At 36.7% G+C, this 20,791-nt stretch overlaps 2 protein-coding genes and 1 pseudogene across 8 annotated transcripts; all 3 read left to right on the forward strand.

Moving 5' to 3' along the window:
* The first annotated feature begins 83 nt into the window (after positions 1 to 83).
* Positions 84 to 3,790, forward strand: LOC147508020 (uncharacterized). 7 transcript variants are annotated; one of them, XM_086600643.1, is made up of 10 exons: positions 257 to 387; positions 466 to 538; positions 947 to 1,110; positions 1,202 to 1,310; positions 1,456 to 1,582; positions 2,417 to 2,468; positions 2,556 to 2,702; positions 2,814 to 2,925; positions 3,033 to 3,159; positions 3,238 to 3,790. In XM_086600643.1, exons 7-10 carry the CDS (start codon positions 2,661 to 2,663, stop codon positions 3,692 to 3,694), a joined length of 738 nt encoding a protein of 245 aa, XP_086456769.1. In that variant the 5' UTR covers positions 257 to 387; positions 466 to 538; positions 947 to 1,110; positions 1,202 to 1,310; positions 1,456 to 1,582; positions 2,417 to 2,468; positions 2,556 to 2,660; the 3' UTR covers positions 3,695 to 3,790. The 7 variants fall into 7 exon arrangements, 6 of the variants coding, with proteins under 6 accessions (XP_086456770.1, XP_086456767.1, XP_086456764.1 ...); XM_086600641.1 differs by lacking the exon at positions 947 to 1,110 and having other exon boundaries at positions 89 to 387; positions 3,063 to 3,159; XM_086600638.1 differs by lacking the exon at positions 947 to 1,110 and having other exon boundaries at positions 93 to 387.
* Positions 3,791 to 17,535: 13,745 nt separating this feature from the next.
* On the forward strand, positions 17,536 to 18,660 carry LOC147508021 (scopoletin glucosyltransferase-like; annotated as a pseudogene).
* A 573-nt stretch (positions 18,661 to 19,233) lies between these two features.
* On the forward strand, positions 19,234 to 20,048 carry LOC147508022 (UDP-glucose flavonoid 3-O-glucosyltransferase 7-like). Its single transcript, XM_086599095.1, has one exon. The coding sequence runs from the start codon at positions 19,326 to 19,328 to the stop codon at positions 19,890 to 19,892; it is 567 nt and encodes a 188-aa protein (XP_086455221.1). The 5' UTR covers positions 19,234 to 19,325; the 3' UTR covers positions 19,893 to 20,048.
* The last annotated feature ends 743 nt before the right edge of the window (positions 20,049 to 20,791 follow it).

Here is a 20,791-nt window from a genome sequence, read left to right on the forward strand (position 1 = left end):
CTAGCACTGGTTTTGATTAATGATTAGCAACCTATAAATGCTAGACTGCTAGTTAGACACATGATCAATGCCAATGAATCGGCTTAAAAATGATTCATAGTACCAACAGTACAACAACTAGAACGTTATCAACTGGAAAAGAGTAGATTACTGTTTTTTTCCCGATATATATAGCCAATAAAACTCGACATTTTCAAAGCCAGAAAAGAGTAGCGGACTTGTGAATATGAGTGCACTACTAGTAAACTACCCTTCACTCTGCTCTTCCATCAACTTCCCTAGCTTCTATTCATCATGTTCACTCAACAACAAGTCATCTTCATTGGTAGTTGCTGTTTCATCTTCTGTTCGATGCTTCTCTTCTCTCTCTCCTCACCCACCTCTCAGGTTTTACTTCATTCCTCACAACTTCATTCTTCTTCTTCTTATTATTATTTTCTCTTGTTAAAATTTTAATGTTTCAAGGGTGGGTTTTTGCAGGTACGCAATTCTTGGAGCTGGTTTTGCTGGATTATCAGTGGCTTGGCATCTCTTACAGGTCCCCTTTTGTCCTTTTTATTCGAAACACTTACTTGCACTGCTACAATCTACATACACACATAAGAAATTCGTTTTGAAACTAATTTTAATGTGAATGTTAGTTATTTGAAAATTGGGTTGAGGACTTGAGGTAAAGAAATTTGAGATAAAATGTTTTTTTTAAGGACATAAAATTTGAGTATTCAATATTATCATGGTGATCATAGGCGCAACCGAAGGCGTGTTTTAGAAGTCCAAGAACCTAGCTACAGCCTAAATGAGCCCCAGACTGCGTAGGGTCAATCAGAGTCCTGATTCGGATGAATTGTATTCCTCCAGTTTAGTGAGGTATTGAAGATTGGTGTGGATATATGACTGGCTGACCTAAATTATAAATAACTGGCTCATTTGGCTTGATGACCAGCAGGTGATCGACCCGTGGGATTCATCCGTCGGTCCCTGCCTGAATATGATGACAACACTCCACACTGATTGTGAGACCTCTCCCATGGTTACCAGATCCACTGTGTATCTAGTCGAGTATGTATCACTCAACCACACGAGCCAGAATCCCTTTGTGTTGTATCGCAGGTTGCTTCCAAATGCTTCTCACCGAGTCCCTTATAGGAGTTTTCTACAAACCATTAACTTTTTAAGTAATTTGTATTAGCTTGTATTGCAGACTGTCTCGAAAGACTCACATTTATGCATCGACATTTACGATGAAGTTGGCATTGGTGGTGGTGCATCTGGGATTGCTGGAGGACTACTTCACCCTTATTCCCCTAAAGGTTCCCCATCTACTTTTCTAATTTAGGGTATGGAAGGGTGGAAATTTGTTGATTTTCCTGTTCTTTCACTCAATGCCTTTATTTCTTAGGGAGAGATAAGTTTTCCTTCTGGGTAATTTTTTTTACTCTTTTTCCTCTTTGGCAGCTAAACTTCTTTGGAAGGGTGCTGAGTGTTGGGAAGAGTGTTTGAAACTGTTAAACATTGCAGAAGCAGCTGTATCTTCTAGGAAAGATTTCAATCATGATGGTGAGGAAGTAATTGTATGGAGAAGGTTTGCTATCACTTCCCTTTTGTGTATAATGTTGTTTTTCTAGGTGATGTACTTTCTCTCCTGCGTTTCTCCTTAGTAATTCCTTACTAATTTTATAGTCATAGATAAAAGCACAGGGTAATCAAGGGAAATTGTTGAGACTTTTCTTTTTGGGAGTCCAATTGACACGACAAATTACTTAATGACCCTGACGACACAACATCATGCTACAGCAAAATGATTAATGCAAAAAATGTCATAAATAAAAGCGCAACTGTTCAATTGAATACTGAGTTTTTACCCCATTTATTTTTTTATTTTATTTTTTTCAAATTGACGAAACACAACTTAGATGCTACTTGAAGTATTGCATGCTCATAAGTTTCCTTTACTAATGTTGTAGGTTCCTTAATATCACACCTTGAAGAAATTTGACTCCACTAGTCATATTGAGCTGTGTATACTGTATGACCTTTTCCACTATGACTGCGAATGCCCAGCTAACTGACTTACATAAACCTGATACACAGACCTTACTGAAGTGTGTCTCATTCCACGTGTGCCAAAAAACATAGGGTCGATATGGTAACTGATACTGCAAGTTCCTATGACATATATATGCTTTTAGTATGTATTGGGCTTGCATGATATGCAGGGTTTATGTTCACTAAGCCACCCTAAGGTTTTCTGTAAAATTGGTTGCAGCAATGCTTTGTTTTAATGATCTCATTTTCTTTGTCGATGGTCTCTTTCAGACATCGTCCTATTGATCTTGATTGTTGTTTGTAATATCTGCATCAAGCAGCTGTTGCTTCTTGTCTTGTAGACGTGTAATCATTTTTGAAAACCTTTCAGGGGCATCTTGAGACCAGCAACAACCGTGAAGAATGTGGATATATTAACTGAGGTGATTTATCACCATCTTAGGGTATTGAAATGAAATTTAATGAAGTTTTTCTTGATGATATTGACATGTGTTTTATCATGTAAGCAGAATGCTCGGGACTGCCTTAGGAGTTGTAAATTAGAATCAGTAGACGAGGATGGTGCACAAAATCTTGTACCCAATTTATGTGTGCCTTTCAACTCAGCCATTTATATGCCCCAGGCTGTTAATGTCCATCCACAACGCTATCTTCAGGTTTGAATAAATACAATATGTGTGTGTGCATGTATTTTCTCCCCCTGATTTTTTATTGCATAGACGTATCTAATTGGTTATCCTCCGTATGCCCTTTAAATTATATTGTAGGCACTCTTCTTAGCTTGCAAGAACCAAGTGTTAGATTTGGCTGCATCAGGGTACGAAGGAAAGGAGATTTACTTGCACAAAAAATCTGTTAATTCACTCCTTGAACTTGCAGGTAGTCGTGAAAACAACCTTTTCAACTCTAGTAACTCAACTTTTTCTTGCTGTTTGTTGCTATGTAATACTACTAGCTGACGGCGTGATTGCTGCCATGATAAATAGGGGATTACAATGCGGTGATAATTTGTTTAGGTGCCAACTCAGACACACTTCCTGAGCTCTCTGGGTGGCTACCGTTGAGGACGTGTAGAGGTGTTGTTGCTCACCTACAGTTGCCAAATGATGTTAGGTACTCTCCTAGTTTGTTTAGTGTCTTTAAATTTTTTATTTGTTGCAAAGTGTCACATTCCAGAATCCTGTGATTCAGAGATGAATATGGATCCCAAAGCCCCTCAATCTTGTCCGATGCATGGATTGCTGCACAGGGTCCCCGCAATTTGGTAATGGGCTCGACATGGGAGTGGAGATCAAGAAATTATTCTCCAAAAGTCTCTGCAGAAGAAGCTTCATTGGCATTTGACGAGTTGCTACTAAAGGCATCTGATGTTTACCCAAGTATAAGAAAGTGGGATTTCACTGGGGCAAGGGCAGGCCTGAGAGCCATGCCACCGTTAACTCCCTTTGGATCAATACCGGTATTAGGTTGTGTTGACGATGCCATCATTGGAAACTGCAGATGTAAATACTGGGTATTTACTGGGTTAGGTGCACGGGGGTTGCTCTACCATGGTTGGTTAGGGAAACTCATGGCCCAAGCTGTACATTCCGGTAATGAAGATGTACTCCCTCCTGAATCAACCTCTTGGAGAAAGATAAGGCAATGAGTAAACGGTAAAAGAATTTTCTGTCTCTCTTTTGCAAGGCATTTTGTGCTCCAATATAGTTGTTTGAAATCTACAGGCCATAACTGCTTTCTGATCTATGTCCACTGTGTCTCACTAGTCACTAGTCACTTACTCGTGTGTGTCGTGCCACCAATTTGAAGTTGGAGATATCTACACTTCACAACATACCAAGTGGTCGAGTTCCCATATACACCGTACAACGTACTCACAAGTCACAACACTTAGTGTTGTTTGTTGAACTTGACGCTTAAGTACCATCATTCCAAAAAGCATTGCCTAATAAATCAAACTTTCGATGATTGTTAAAAACGATTTTCCTGAAACCGCTACGTAGTATTCCAACATAAAAAGGACCAAAATGTGAATGTCATATGGCCATATGGGTGTGTGGTGCCATTAATAATATGTCAAAAGTTGCCGTTTGCGCAATTGCGCCAGTACTAGAGAGAGCAAAATGTGAATCTCCTGGTCCTAATTAACAAAATATAAGTAGCCCAATAAGCATTATGGTATTTGCTAGGAATTTCACTAGTGAGAGAAAAAGTCTATTTGGCAGAATGACTGTCATCACTACTGTACGTCTGTACTCGTGTACGGTATACGGTGTAACTTAGATTGTTGACGTTCAAACAATTTGCGAAAGTGAACTACTTAACTAGTGCTGAGATAGCAAGAGAAGGAGCGAGAGTTCTGATTTCTTGAGCGAGCTTGCTTGCCTGAAGTCCGAAGTTTACCACTTCTAAATGGGGGAGAATTGAGTTGACAAAAACACATAAAGGAAAATTTGTACTATTCAGTCAATAAACCTTATCAGACAGAATGATGGATTCTTTCGAATTTCCATGATTACTCCGTGGTTCATCCCCATTAGAAACCCGTCCTACGAACGGGTGCCGTTATATATTACATTATTTTAAAAATTATTTACAACTATACAGAGCTATGAGATATTATATCGATCTTGCAACGTAAAAACCCCACTCACCATAAAAATAAATAACCCCTTCGACTTCTTTTTGTTTTTTAATAATAGGCGTTTGATTGAAGTTTTTTTGAGAATGCTAAATGAGGCGAAGATCATATTGCACCTTGTTGAATAGTTAGACATTCTCAATCATACGAATAAAAATATAATAAACATCATTTTAAATACAAAACTATACTTGTCGAGACATTTCGACTACATATAATATAACTATGTTTTGAGGTTAGTTTTATGCATTTGCATTCAATTTCCGATTTATCGTTAATTATTTTTTGAGATTAGTTAAATGTTGTTGCATCCAATTTCTGTTTTCCCATTAATTATTCTTAGATGTTAATACAATGCATTTGCATCTAGTTTCTAATTTTTCATTAATTATTTCGATACATTTGCATCCAGTTTCGATTTTCTGTTAATTATTCTTTAAGGTTAGTTCGATGCATTTGCATCCAAATTCTGATTTCCTGTTAATTATTTTTGAGGTTAGTTCGATGGCATTTTCATTCAGTTTTTATTTCCGTTAAATGTTTTTTAAAGTTAGTTCGATGTTCCCAATTAATTATTCTTTTTGAGGTTAGTCCGATGCGATTTGCATTCAGTTTTCGATTTTATGTTAATTATTCTTTGAGATTAGTTCAATGTAGTTGCATCCAGTTTCCAATTTTCATCTTAATTATTCTTTGAGGACAAGTCCAACGCAATTACATTAAATTTTCAATTTTCCGTTAATTACTTTTTGAGGTTAATTCAAAGCAGTTGCATCCAGTTTTCGATTTTCCGTTAATTGTTCTTTGAGGTTAGTAGGTTAGTTCATTGCAGTTGCATCTAGTTTCCAATTGTTCTTTGAGGTTAGTAGGTTAGTTCATTGTAGCTGCATCTAGTTTCCAATTTCCCGTTAATTGTTCTTTCAGGTTAGTTCAATACATTTGCATGCAATTTATAATTTCCCGTTAGTTATCTAAGGTGGTGTGTAATACCAACTTCTATTGATTATTTTGTAGTGTTCTTAAGAGTCAGGAAATACAATGAGCTCAAAACTTAAATCAAACAGATCTTTGTAGATCTTTGTAACGACGTATGAGAAAGGAGAAGAATAATATGTAACAAATGGTTTCAGGTTGTGCCGAATTGATCTTGTTCTTCAAGGCTTGACTATCTTATTACCTCAAAAAGTGAGTTGGATTATACTTAAATAGCCTTTACCCCAAAAAGAAAATGACCACCATGGACAGGATCATAGGACCTTGGTGGATTCGAACCACCATCCCTTGAGATGTATTTCCATACTCAAGTGCTCTTCTATTGAGCTAAAGTTCCACTTTAAGATAGCAAGTTAAGAAAAGTATTACTCAGCTAATTCACGACAACAATATATAGACTAAGAACCCCAACAAACCAAAACTATATAAACACAACATTACACTTATTTACTTTGTTTTAAAAGGAAATAAAGAAAGGAAAAACTTGTTTTTTTATCTTAATTTTTTTAGAAATGGATGCTAGCTTCAGTTGTGGCATGTGGAGAAATATAGTGAATTCAAATACACGTGTAAACTAAAACAACTAAGAATAAGAAAATGCGGCCATTTGCTAAGCAACCCTATTGCATGAGATGTCACCAAGATTCAGTTTATCTTAACAATAAAATTCATGTGATCAAAATTTCAATCTCAACCAATTATGAAAATTAGATAGAGGACATAGGTTATGTAAGAGCAATTGATGAACTTACCAAATATAAACTGAAGTAATAGGATTTTAATTAAAAACGAATATTGAGAAAGATCTAACCATTAACAGTGTTACATTGATACAACCATATAAGTATTGCATGTAATGAAAACCAAAAGAAATATATTCAAAGCTAAAGAGAAATAAGGAATTTGCAATTCACTCCCAAAATTTATATACAACGCTCAATAATAAAAGGAGAATAAAATGGAAATTGTAAATGGAGTGATTTAATTGCTACTTTGTAGGATTACCTCCAAAGGAATCCATATTCGGAATTATAGCGAGTTTTTTGCTAGCTAAATCCACTACTGAGTTTCCTGACAATATATATAAATATCTAGTTTCATTATTTCTACTAATTCTGCAACAAAAACGAAGGCAAGCAAAGGGGAAAAAAATAGTTGAGGAACCCCTATCCTCAAAAAGAAATCAGGGGTTTTCACAAAAATTGATTATTAGTACCTTTTGAAACTTTTTAAGAGATTGAGAAGTTGAGGATGCTAGAATTACTTGAGCTATAAGTGACCCAACATGACACTCCTAAACAAAATCAACATAGCACCGAATTCTCAATTTTTTATTAGCTAAATCAGATCTAGCTATCTAAATGTTTCATTTTCCATTCATTTCTAAAAACCCAAATAAATCCTAAAAGTTCAATTCCATAAAGTTCAATCAATTCCAATGCTAAAAAGACACGTTAATGAAGCTGGAGAATGTGTATACCCTAATTAAACATGTTGGTTTAATTACAAAAAATATATTTTAGAGAGAAAGAAGAAGACGCATACCTTGATTTAGAACAGTAGTGAGAAATGCTCAAAATGGATACACATCATTATGTGTACTTGTTTTTCCAGTTCTAGCAAATTCTTCTCTGATATAACCGAGAGTACCTCCATGGCAAAAAGTTTGAGGATCACCTCCATGATCACATAATTTAGCAAGGTCAAGTCCTCTAACTTCAGATTCATTTCGTGAGTGTGACATTTAAAAAATATTTTCAGTTCACAAAATTATATAAGCATTGAGTGAAATTACAGTTGATCCATCGACTCTACAGTAAAAGCTTAGATATCAAGAAGTTACATAACTATAATCCTCTTTTTTGTCGTAGAGTAATAAAGTTTAGCTTTCTTCTAGTTTCTTTCAAGAAAAAAAGAAAATGTCTCTGTTGCTTACGTGTATCAAAAGTCTAAAGTGTCTCAAAAGTCTAAACTACTAAAACCAATTGCTACTGTGTATATAATCATGTTATCTAGATGTTGCTTGCACAGGAAATATTTGCATATAAGTCGATTTTTCGAACAAAAACATATGCATATGCTTGAATTTAATAGCGACCCATACACAATTACACCAATGCTTAATAAAATCAAGGATTTTGTATTGAGTTAAGAGTTTTAGGTGGAAATTAAAAAATAATGGCATACCTCAGCTTCATCTTTGATTTCTTTGATTTTTTGCATATCATTCAACATATATATTTTTTTTTCCCGAAAATAAGCTAGGGTTAGGCATACCTTTACCTGTATTACTCAAAAACTATAGTTTGTTGTACAACTTGCCAGAGGCATCTTCCTCCACTATTACATTCAACTGTCTCGAGTACATATCTTTTAAGTCGACATATTTGAAGCTTAAATGGATTTTTGATATTGTGAGAGTGCACAGAGATTTTATGGTTCAAGGGGAGTGATCTAAGAATTGCAGAGAGATCTCAGACCAATGAAACAAAATCGATTTTGGTGCTTTGGAGATGACTAACGTAGAGAGGAGATGAGTAAACCCAAAAGATATCTTCGGTAAATCTTGTGATTCTTTTCGACTCTAACAGTCTAACTAATATTCTCACCCGCTTCATCGGTATATCGAAAAGTAAGTTCTCTGGGCAAGCTTTTAATTTTCTCTTGATTTTTTGTGAGTAAAATTTGATATGGACACCTTGAGCTGAGAGAGCTCAAAAGGGAAGCTAGGCGAGGTGCTTCCAACTTATGACCCCTAGGAATCCAACTCACGCCCCAAGAGGGTCTAGAACATAAGATAAACAATACAATGCTATATGTAGCAATTCAAAGTTCGAAAAAAGTTAATTACAAAGAAAAAGTCATACCTGATTCTAGTGTTAACTTGCTCCTCCTTCTCATATACATATAACACGGTGATAACTAAAAGTGCATATTAATGTCCCAAATCCCTGATTAGTTCACATTACGGATTAATTATAATCATCAGCCTAATGAAAACAAATAGTAGAAAATTAATTGTACATACGTGCCCATGCATTTACACAATAATCAACCAGGTTCTGAAAATCAGCAATGACAATATATAAGTGCTAGAAAGTTTTTGAGCCCTACTAACATAGGTTGGAGGCAAATCATCCCACAAATAAATTTTAAAAAATTAATAGCTTCTTGAATCTGCAATATGTTAGGCTTATACTAAGTTAAATAAGGATTAGTATAGTACTGGATCAATGACAACACATATCTGATAAAGTTTGGTTATCAAAATGGATATCTAACCAAAACTTCAATATAAGTATAATAATATTTTCCTAATCCAAATTCATGTCTATGTTCTTTATTGTCATTATCTTTGAAAAACTCAAAGGCATATACATATATGGTTTTCAAAATTTTCCTATACATTATGTAACTTATTAAAAGCCTTTTATTCCATTGTATACAATGGTGAGAGAGGGGGTCATCCATAGATAGATTGAATTTTCTGAAAGGAAGCATCGAAATTAGATACAATATATGTTTAGAAGAAAAATGAATGCATAAATTAATAATAGAGAGAAGTTGAAAACAACAATAATAAGAAAAAGGAAAAGGAAAAACCATACCTGATTTAGTGTAAATGGAGCAACAGAACTGGCTGGAGTGTCGAGAAACCAAAAAGTATAAGAGAAAGTTGCGAAAAGTGTATAGTGGGCCTAACACGGATATGTGTGATGGTCAGATATACACAAACTTTAGGTGTGATTCATGGAATAAGAAGTTGAAAAACAAATTGTACAATTGATAAAAAACTAAGGAATCCGATTGTAATTCAACTTAGTCTAGTAAATTCATGGTGGACTAAATTAAAGTTAAGTTTGCAATAAAAACGAATTTAAGTGCTTATATTGAAAAGGACAACAATGACCAAGGAAGCGGTGAATGCATCAGATGTGAAATCTTCAATCTTCTGCGAACAATTCAAAGAAAAGTTTTAGATTCAGATAGTTGTCTTCAAGCAAGAGGCTGAAACATAGCTAACGCAATTTGTTGCTGGCTTAAAGACTATCAGATTGAGCTTATCTCTAATTTCCCAATAAAGCCCGTATGTCAAGTGGAACCTAAACTTTGATAGAGAACCATATCCGTTAGAGAAGCGAATAACACAAAGGTAAGAACCCAATATCAGCCTATATATCAGCATATCAGTGTCTACTCATCCAGTTATGCTTTAAAGAAGAAAAGCTTAACAACTCAAACTATTAGGGGGTGAGGCAAATTGCTTCCATTTACGTTGGATGTACGTCAAACATATCTACATTGGTAAGAAATTCAGCTCTTAGTACCTCATCCTCAAGTTTGCTTAGTAAGGGAAAACACGTTATGTTACACATAGACTCTAACACAGACCAATGAGAACCAACCCATAGGCCTTGTGTAAGCTACAGTTAGTGAGTGAAACCAAAGATAAATTACTGTGTATATACCTTTTACATTTTATGCTTCTCATGCATCATGGGTTCACCGTTCACGAATTAAAATTTCCAACATCGTACATTCCATTTCATTATGTTCAAGCAATACCTTGTGCTAATGGTTAATTTTCTACACGTCCCAGTTTTTTAGTAGTTGATACTATTTTTGACTATGGCATTGAAGCATATCAAGATCGAAATAAAAGATGTTTACTTTCGAAGAAGAAGAAAACCAATTAGTTTGCCTTTGCAGAAAGAAACCTGAATCTGAGAAGCGACGACGAGTTGCTCTAGAAATTGCTTCAGTCTTCTTGTACATACTTGAACGGCTTGACTTGTACTTGAAGTGGACAGAGCAAGCAACCTGAAACCAACACCAAAATAAGATATCATCTTCTTCCAAAACTATTTGTAAAAGAGAATATAAATAAGACATTCCACTACGTTAAGCAAAACTTAAAGAGATGCAAAAAAAAATTGTACTATAAGGCAAACCCACAGTTTATTCAAAGCATTTGAATCCAGTATCCCATTCTTAAAAGTGGTGACCATCCATATTGATTGTTGTAAGGTTCCAAACCTTTACAATAACTTGCACGATAAAGAACCACACTTTTTAGTGCCATTCTTGGTAGCAAGACTTTGAACAAAGTAGAATATTTTGAGACAGAGCATTACATAGAGATATGATTTCCTCGAAGTTGACTCTACTTGTTCCAAATTTTAATTCAAGTGATTACAACAATATCAAACAAATATAACATAATTAATTGCAGGACCTGGTTCCTGCATGCATTTCCACAGTAAAAAAATTTCTCGAAACAACCCTAAGAAAGAAATCTAATAATAGCATATAATGGTACGTAGTTAATTACGTCATTACTCACAAAAAGGCATAGTTGATTTCGACATTATTCAGCTTCTCAAATTTAAAAAAAATGTGGCTCTTAAACTTTATGCAATACCTGCTTGTATGACTTAATTTTTTAGGTGGACGTCTGACTTAAAACCATATAAAATTAGTATTTTGAATGCAACTTACGGACATGAATTCAGTTACCTTTGGCTTGTAAATATTGGATCATTGTGTACATCACAGCTTCTCATATCGTGTACAAACTGCAAAGAATAAAATAAGATTGATTATGCACATTGATTATAATTATTAGGGCGATCAAAACAGAACCAATTAGGCATATTATGTTAGACCCAAAAAAAAAACATGTCGGTTACACATTTAATATAGGCATATTGAATGAGTTTTGGTTCTCCTGGATCACATTAGATTCAAAAGTCTCAAACAGGTAATCTCTATTACACTATGCATTCACTACTAAATACATATCACGAGGAAACATTCTTTCCTTTTGTACTGTACACCTATCTTTAAAAACTTAAATACATTATTTACATTGCTGCCCAGGTTCAAACCTAATGGAAAACAAAATACTAAAAGCTCAAAACATTTGTTCAACAGGTCAAAAGTTTCAACACTCGACTGGTATAGATTGATGACAAACAGGAAGGGGTAGCGTGCTTGTCAAATTAATTTACTTAAAATACTACGTATACTTGCAGATTGAGATTTCGAATGATAGACTCCAGTGGCTGAGTGCGGTGAATTAACATACGATAAATTGTTTTACGAAAGTAGAACATATTGATTAAAATCAGTGTAAAGAAAATAAACTGGTGCAGTTCTAATAATTGTTGAATCACAATGTTCAAGACATAAACGATAACTTACCATATTTCTAAGATTGAACATGATAAAATTAGTGTTGGAAACCCTTCGATTGCAGAGATCTCAAATTCCATTTTTGGAAATATATAACGAATATGAGGAACTAATCTTCACCATCAGAAGTTCAGAACAAACCCCAAAAAATAAAAATCAACACTCCTAATAGAATAACTTCATTCAGAATAATATTAATAATAAAATAACTTCATTTTACCTCGCGATCATGGAAGTTGTATTGAGGATACAGATGTAGTCCCTTGAAGATTACGTCATATTGAAGTAAATTAAAATTTAAATAAGCACATAGATTGTTATATTTAGGACCTGAAGGAAAAAAGTAAACAGATAAAGACACCCGTATCACCATTTATCTATTTATATCGTCTTGTTACCATTTGTTTAAATAATAACAAACCTCATGTGAAAATTTGTTGAATGGCCATGCAATAAATACAATGTATTTGAGTTGAACCAATAAAAAAGAAGCACAAAACCATGTTGTACGTAAAAACACTGAACAATATACATACAAATTGCCTATGCTCTAATTCTAGAAGTAACATCAGTTTAATCTAGTAACCGATTTTCCTTACCAAAATACAATAACCAGTTTCTACTATGACCAATCATTGGAGAGTTCAATTGATCTAATTGTGATTGCCTTAGATAACCCGAATCGTTAGTCCAGTCTTATTTTTATTGAGTGAGACTGCAATAAAAATCTGATTAATCAGTTCAATACAAATACAAACTAAAATAAATTTAAAAATAAATAATCCTCGACATAAGAAGAGGAGGATTGAGAGAACGCATATATGAGTATGTGACTAAGAACACTTGTTATTTATATGAGAGACTAGAAGATGAACACTCGTAAGTCGTAAGGAGAGGGGTGGTATTGTATCATCAGAGTGGAGTTGGGGTTTGAACTTTGAAGATTGAGTCATCGCCGCGTTCTTCTTCGTGAGAGAGAAAGATGGGTTTGCAGTTTTTGCCGTGTTCATAATGTATGAACTCAACCTATGTTCAAGAGCTTGAACAATGAAAGACTTGATTTTAGAGTTCGATCTGGGTTTCATCATTGTCGACAGAAAAAAAGGAGTGTTTTCATTTCCTTTGTTTGTTGATCGAATCCCATCTTTCTTAGGCCGATATTTTGCCTTTGTTTTGGCTTTTCATTAGCCTAAAAGTTCAAGAGTAGGCCCGCTCTCCCTTTCCATTTAATCACTGACAAAACCTACCTTTCAATTCGACTTAACGAAATGACTTCGATTTTAGAACAATCAATCGAACGGCCAAGGCAAGGACCTGTTCATAATCCCTATTCAAATTGCTTGCTTGACTGGTGGGTTTTTGCTTGTTGTTCCAATCACAGTGGCTCTTGCTTGAGCCGGGAAGTACAGAAGGCACAGAGGTGAGAAGTGTTTAGATTATAGAGACTGGTCCTGATTTTTAGCAAACACAATGCAGTTTTTTTTCCTATTTTTTCTTAATCCGATCCCTCTATTGAGGTGGACAGCCCAATGAATCCTAAAAGAGACTGCTATTATATATATATAAAGATTGCCTAGAGCAGGATTAGCAGTTACATTGGCAAACCATTCCTCAGCCTCCCTTCTATTTAGACTTCCTATACTCTAAGTTGCTTTTCACATTCTTGCCGTTGGTTTTAACGACAATCATAGAGTTGAACTAGTTGAACACAGTCTTGAGGTTATAGTACTGACCTACAGCTGCCTTTCGCAATACCAAAAATAAAAATAATAAAACAAGCATAAAGCTGGTAACACGACCATGTTCTACAAAGGTTAGCTTCTGTTTGCAATACAGTCTCTTAAAAGGCAGCATCGGCACAAAAAGTACTACAAATTCTTCCACCGGATAATTTTCATTGGCTGTTCTCATACTTGCTCGTTTTATATTCATCCACATACGCTCGTTTCTCTGGCCAATGTCTCAACTTTCCTGGAATTGCAAAAATGGGAGCTCTGCAAAGTTACCATGTGTTTGTCCAAGAGGAAGATAACTTGCATGGAAGAAAGAACATCATGACATCAATATTTCGTTGTACTGAATATATTTGTGGAAGAACGAAACTTTGAGAAGTATTTAATAGAAGGGAGTATTATATGATGCTGAAAGTTTGTTGTAATGGAAGCGTGAACACCATGTATTTTAAAAAAAATCCTGGTCTCATGGTGAAATCCAAAAGATTATGTTTTAGATTCGTTAACAGGTCGAGATCAGAAGGTACCAATGAATAATTTCTAGCTAAGGCAATAATCTAGGAGCCACTTAAGGCTTTCCAGAATTCCAGGACAAGCTTAGATAGTATATATTGACTACAGAATGATCACCTCCGATCCTATCAATAAGCTAGATAATATATGCAATTATGCATCCTCAGCTCTCCTGATTTTCTACCTTTCAGCTTAAATAAGCAATAGAGTCACATAAATAAATAAATCAAAGTCAGCAAAATGGCCCATGGGAGTCACATGCTCCAGACAAACTAATGCCCAGGTGAGTCCGTGAGTCACATTCTCCACATAAAATTATTGCAAGGCCTCTTAGGTGCAACATTATAAGTGGAAAATTGTACATTGTGGTCTCATTTACAAATCTTTCGGGTAAGAACTTCAAAGTTGAATCAGAGTTGATCATTATATTGTATCCAAGTGGAATTAACGTGGGGTGGATAGATATATATTTAGAAGATTCTTTGCTCCTCAGCGTTAAGGACTGAAGTCTTATTTTTCTTCTCCACGTTTTCTGTATTGTATACAAAAATGAAAACAACTTGGCACGTTTAGTAAATTAAGATCTCAAGTAGTATGAATTAAATGAATAATTTGGTCAATGATTTTATCGTAGATGTGGTGCACGAGAAGTTATTTTTATTGTTTAATTTTATTTTTGCCAATTCATTGCCTAGAAATGCTTTGCGGTGCATGTGTATAAGGAGACGATGTGATGCACGATTATTCATAGCTTAATCACAAATATTTACTCCATAGGTAGTATTTGTTCGACTGAAATCGGTTATGTTGAGCTGACTACGTATCGAGTTATTTAGTGAACTTGAATCAAGTCGGACGTAGTTCAAGTTTTTGATTGATTGATTGGATAGGAGATGGAGATAGATGATCGAGAAGATGGAGAATTGGCCTCCCCTGAGAATGGAAAAGACGTCTCTTTTTATAGGCGTAGATCCCCCTTTTGCGTTGTCTTGATGATTGCTTTTACTCATTCCGTTACAAAGTAATGATCTCTCATTAATGATGTTGTTGACTAGCTTTCAGCAGTTACGTTTCCTAGGCCGTTTGGACGACCTGACCTTAGGTCGTATGCATGACCTGCTTGTAGTCTGAACACGTGGTCTGCCACGAGTGGTTGAGAGTGAAGGGTACTGACATAACCCCCTTTCTTTATATCACTGTTTGTAGAATAGTCGTGTAAAGAAAGATAATAAAAGAGATCGCGTGTCTTACTTAGTTAAAAATGGAGATTGTTGCGTTTATTGCTTAGAGCTTTGTTGTGAGTTGATGTGGTAGGTCCTATGTCGTAGTGCGCAAATCGTAGCTCGTAGTGCATAGATCGTAAATCTCGTAGCTCGTGGTGCATAGATCGTAGTTTGTAGATTGGATTTGATTGATAATTAGCTTTTGAGTAGTAATTACAGTTGAATCAAGCTTAACCATATCAGAGGCTTTAAGTTGATTTGTAGTCATTTTGGGGGTACCGTGGATTGGATTTGATTGATAATTAGTCTTTGAGTAGTAATTACAGTTGAATCAAAACCCTCGCGTTGGTGTTAAGTTAATTTGTACGCCTTTTGAGGGAGTTTTTGTTGATAGTTAGCATTTTGGGGGCGTCACTATGGTTGATAGCTAACCTTTTAGGGGCGTCACTATGGTTATTAGTCTTGAATTGACGGTATGTTGCTAGGCCAGTTTTGGAGCTTTGAGTGTTAAAGTTGTTTATTTAGCCCCAGTGTTGGAGTTTGATTGACATGTTTAGATGGCAATAACTTGTCCTAGTTCTAGCCACCAACTTGATTGGCTTGCAATAAACTGCAAATGAGTGAGCTTCCATTTTGCAATTCAAGCGACTCACTGGCTTGTAGTATATGCGAACCGTCGAGGAGGGAATTGCGTGCTTTAAATTGTTATAGTTGATTTGGGAACACTTAGATACTTCTCGGTTTGGAATTGTTGATTCCTTGATTCGACAAAGTATTGCTTCCCCTTGATTTGTTATTTCAATTGATGATGGATATGCTGACAATCTTTTATGTGCGGTATAACTCCATGGCGAGCAAGCTTTTTAGATTGATTGACATCATCGACGCGAGCTTTGCGGTGTGGTCAGTCTGGAACGACCTGGAATATTGATGTTAGTTCAAGCTCTAGTGAACTGATGACAACCTGAACTGACAGTGATTGTGTTCGAGTTGAACTGATAGTTGGAATATTGGTTGCTTCTTCCAGGTTGTAGGCCCCGCCCGACTGACTTGAGGATGACTTGATCCGAGGGGCGACTGACTTCGGATGACTTGAGCTAAGGACGACTTGATTAGAGGATGAGCTGATCTGAGGATGACCTGAGCTGAGGCCGGCCTGAGCTGATGATGCGTTGATCTGATGGACGACCTAGTTGATGGAAGACGACATGATTGATGACGACCTGGCTGATGGAAGACTAATGGACGACTAGGCGGAGGTCTTTGCATGAGATCTGGCTGAGGTTTTGATATAGCTCTGTGATGAGTTGTGTTGGTGTGAGCTTCTCCTCATTGATATAGGTTCATAGATAGATTAGCATGTTCTGAAATTTCTGTTTGATATTGGTTGAACCAACACCTTAATTGACACGTAAGGAGCGACACGTGTAATTTGGATTCACGGATCTCAGATTGTCATTGATTAAATTAAAGTAAAGGAACATTATGACATGGTGATAGTTGCAACCCTCGGGTCGGTACTGGATCGACTGCAAGTGATCTGTAAGTATGAAATATATTTTACAACATAGAAGTGTGCACAAATTATCCGAACTAATCCAAAGATTAAAAATTAGTATAAATGAAGGATAGTTGAATGTAGACTTATCTCTTAGAACGTTGACTTTTCGCTTGATGCCATTGATAATCCACACCAAGTTTTGAGCTGTTATTTCATGGTGGTTTTACCAAATTTCGTGGGCTTGAGAAAATGGTTTGAATGCTTTTTCTTAAGAAGACGAACTAGCAGACGACGCCAATGTAGATGTAGTATTTGTTCGACTGAACTCGGTTATCGAGTTCTTTAGTGAACTCGAATCAAGTCGGATGTAGTTCAAGCTTTTGATTGGTTGATTGGATGGGAGATGGAGATAGATGATCGAGAAGATGGAGAATTAGACTCCCCTGAGAATGGAGAAGATGCCTCATTTTATAGGCGTAGATCCCCTTTTTGCGCTGTCTTGATGATTGCTTTTATTTCTTTCGTTACGAAGTAATGATCTCTCATTAATGATACTGTTGACTAGCTTGCAACGGTTACGTTTCATAAGTCGTTTGGACGACTTGACTTTAGGTCGTATGCACGACCTGCTTGTAATCTAAACACGTGGTCTGCCACGAGTGGTTGAGAGTGGAGGGTACTGACAGCTACCATTATATATGTGGAGCTCGGTTCACACAGACCACAGTACAATCAGTTTAATTTCCTTGTCCTTCCCGGTTTCCTTCCGTAGCCTTTTGCACTACTGACAGCGAGTACTCTTGGACATGGCAGCTGAAGCTTCGCAACTTCACGTCTTCTTCTTTCCACTCATGGCTCACGGTCGTATAATTCCATGCATAGATATAACCAGACAATTTGCTGCTCGTGGTACTAAGTCTACAATAATCACCACACCTTTAAACGCGCTTCGCTTCACGGATAGTATAGATGGAGACAAACAAGCTGGCCTAGATATTGAATTTCAAATGATCCCATTCCCTGCGGTAGAAGCCGGGTTACCTGAAGGATGCGAAAGCACGAGTTCTCTTACATCTCCTGCTATGCTCATGAACTTCTTCAAGGCTCTTGGCACGCTTCAACAACCATTTGAGCAGCTGCTTCAAGAACATCGTCCCGATTGTATTGTAAGTGATGCGTTCTTTCCTTGGACAACAAATGTTGCTGAGAAATACGGAATACAAAGGCTTTGTTTGCATGGAGCGAGCTACTTAACTCTCTGCTAATTGAAAATATTGAACGTTATGCCCCTCACAAGAAGGTTACATCCAGTTCAGAAGTCTTTGTGGTGCCTGGACTTCCAGACCAAATAGAGCTGACAAAGTCACAGATGTTTAATGGCGGTGTCTCAGACAATATATCTCCATCAACCGACGACAAATTGGAAGAAGTAGATGGAAAGAGTTTTGGGGTTTTGATGAATAGCTTTCAAGAGTTGGAGCCTGATTATGTTGAATACTACCGGAAGGAGATGGGAAGAAGATCATGGCATATAGGTCCAGTTTCGCTCTATGGTAGAAACAACATTTACAAGGCTGAGAGAAGGAATAAATCCTCCGTTGATGACCACCACTGTTTGAGTTGGCTCGACTCCAAGGAGTGATTTTTTGCTCCCAGCGAGTTTTCCTCCAAGAGCTCCAAGCGAAATTTAGACCACACACGTGTCCCCAAATTCCATCAAAATAGGGTGCGACAGCTCGCACATTTTCTTCGCAATTTGTTAAATACTATATTATCCTCACTAGAAATCAAAGAATAAAGGGAACTTTTCACACACGTTTCAGATTTTCACTTATGCCCAGTTTATTATATTTGGCTTTGGTGTCTCTCCATTGTGCACGAACATCTGGGCTTTGACTGTTCTTCTAGTTGTTGCAAAAACATTTCACTGCTAGCTCTAATTCACAATTGAAATGAACCTTGCATCTAATATTACCCCAAGTCAATGTGATGAATTCAGTTTAGTAGTGTTGCTCCGGAACATACTCAGCTTTTATCGACAAAACTTTACTCTAAGAAACAATAACAGACAACTGACTATGCACTATTTCTGTGTCGTTAACAATCAATTAAACTTTCAAGAAATGGGTTAAACTATAAAATCGTTTGCCTAAAGTGAGAGAGTAGAGAAATACTGATGAAAGAAATCACAAGTAGAAAACAGTCTCAAAAACCCGCACCAAACTTTGAAGTCAATGACTTTGAAAGAGTTTCTGATTTCAGTAGAGGGCAATTGCGTAAGGGAGAATTTGTGACAGTTTTCACTCCTGTTTTGTAGGAATTTAGTGTAAACGTGTGTGGCCCAAATTTCGCTTGGAGCTCTTGGAGCAAAACTCGCTGGGAGCAAAAAATCACTCGACTCCAAGGAACCAAATTCAGTCCTTTATGTCTCATTTGGGAGCGTTTGTCGTTTCGGCACATCTCAACTGCTTGAGATTGCAATGGGCCTTGAAGCTTCTCATGTACCTTTTATCTGGGTTGTAAAAATGGACAAAAACAAGGCAAATGAACAATTCTTACCCGAAGGTTTTGAAAAGAGAATGGAGGGGAAGGGGTTGATAATTAGAGATTGGGCACCTCAAGTGCTCATACTTGACCATGTTGCTGTTGGCGGGTTCATGACTCATTGCGGGTGGAACTCAATACTTGAAGGCATTACCTCAGGGGTTCCCTTGATCACATGGCCAGTTTTTGCCGAGCAGTTTTACAATGAGAAGCTTGTCACTCAGGTACTGAAGACTGGAATCAGTGCAGGCAATAAAGTCTGGAGTCCTTGGGTAGAAGTAGAATATGTGTCAGTGACAAAGGATAGGATAGAGGCAATTGTAACTCAACTCATGGGTAATGGAGAAGCAGCAGAAGGCATGAGAAGGCGAGCTACAGCGTTGGGAGAAAAGGCAAAGAAGTCTGTGGAAAACGGTGGATCATCTTACAATCAATTGACGGCTTTGATTGAGGAATTGAAAGTACATTCTCATCAAACCAATATAGACAAGCCGACACAATGAAACATTGTTCATCGTGGGACTTGGCTTTCCCTCTAGTATGTTATTTTAAATAAGTGTATAACAGTCTCTCTCCCTCTCTTTTATTTATTTGTTATTATCGTTTTTTTTATGAAGTGAAAGTTTTATTCATGACAAGGACAATAAATTATACAAAAGGTTTAAACAAGCGCCATACAAATTACGCTGCAAGTCCACTATCAACAGAAAACCCTACCATCATAAAAAACAAATTAACCCATTAGAGCCTGCAATCATCATTGTTCAGGGCCCTGTCACCATTACCTCCCTTTGGATCAATACCGGTACAGGGTTGTGTTGACGGTGCCATCAGTGGAAACCGCAGATGTAAATACTGGGTATTTACTGGGTTAGGAGCAAAGGGGTTGCTCTACCGTGGTTGGCTAGGAAAAGTCATGGCTTAAGCTGTACTATCAGCCTTATCAGGTAATGAAGATGCACTCCCTCCTGAATCAACCTCTTGGAGAAAGATTTTCCGTCTTTCTTTCAAAAGGCATTTTCCGTCTCTCTTTCAAAAGGCATTTTGTGCTCCAATGTAGTTGTTTGAAATCTACAGGCCATAAGAGCTTTCTGATATATATCTGCACTTCACAGCATCCAAGAGGTTGAGTTTCCGGATCGACTGAATAACGTACTCACAAGACACAATACTTCGTGTTGTTTGTGGAACTTTGACGACTTAACTACCATCGTTCTAAAACACATAGGTGCCTAATATATGGATCGAACTTCCAATGATTGTTATAAAGGATTTTCCTAAAACCTCTAGATAGTAGTATTCCAACAAAAAAAAAGACCGAAGTGTGAATGTCATATGGGTGTGTGGTGCCATGAATAATATGTCAAAAGTTGCAGTTCGCGCCATTACTAGTGAGAGAAAA

The sequence above is a fragment of the Coptis chinensis genome, chromosome 3, assembly GCF_015680905.1.
Source record: "Coptis chinensis isolate HL-2020 chromosome 3, ASM1568090v1, whole genome shotgun sequence".
NCBI lineage: Eukaryota > Viridiplantae > Streptophyta > Magnoliopsida > Ranunculales > Ranunculaceae > Coptis > Coptis chinensis.

Bases quoted from the DNA above. Each gene is read 5' to 3' on its own strand.
- LOC147508020 (XM_086600638.1), top strand. From the start codon at position 227: ATGAGTGCACTACTAGTAAACTACCCTTCACTCTGCTCTTCCATCAAC. The intron at 1,311-1,455 runs GTTCCCCATCTA...CCTCTTTGGCAG, and splicing joins TCACCCTTATTCCCCTAAAG to CTAAACTTCTTTGGAAGGGT. The intron at 2,469-2,555 runs GTGATTTATCAC...TCATGTAAGCAG, and splicing joins ATGTGGATATATTAACTGAG to AATGCTCGGGACTGCCTTAG.
- LOC147508022 (XM_086599095.1), top strand. From the start codon at position 19,326: ATGGGCCTTGAAGCTTCTCATGTACCTTTTATCTGGGTTGTAAAAATG.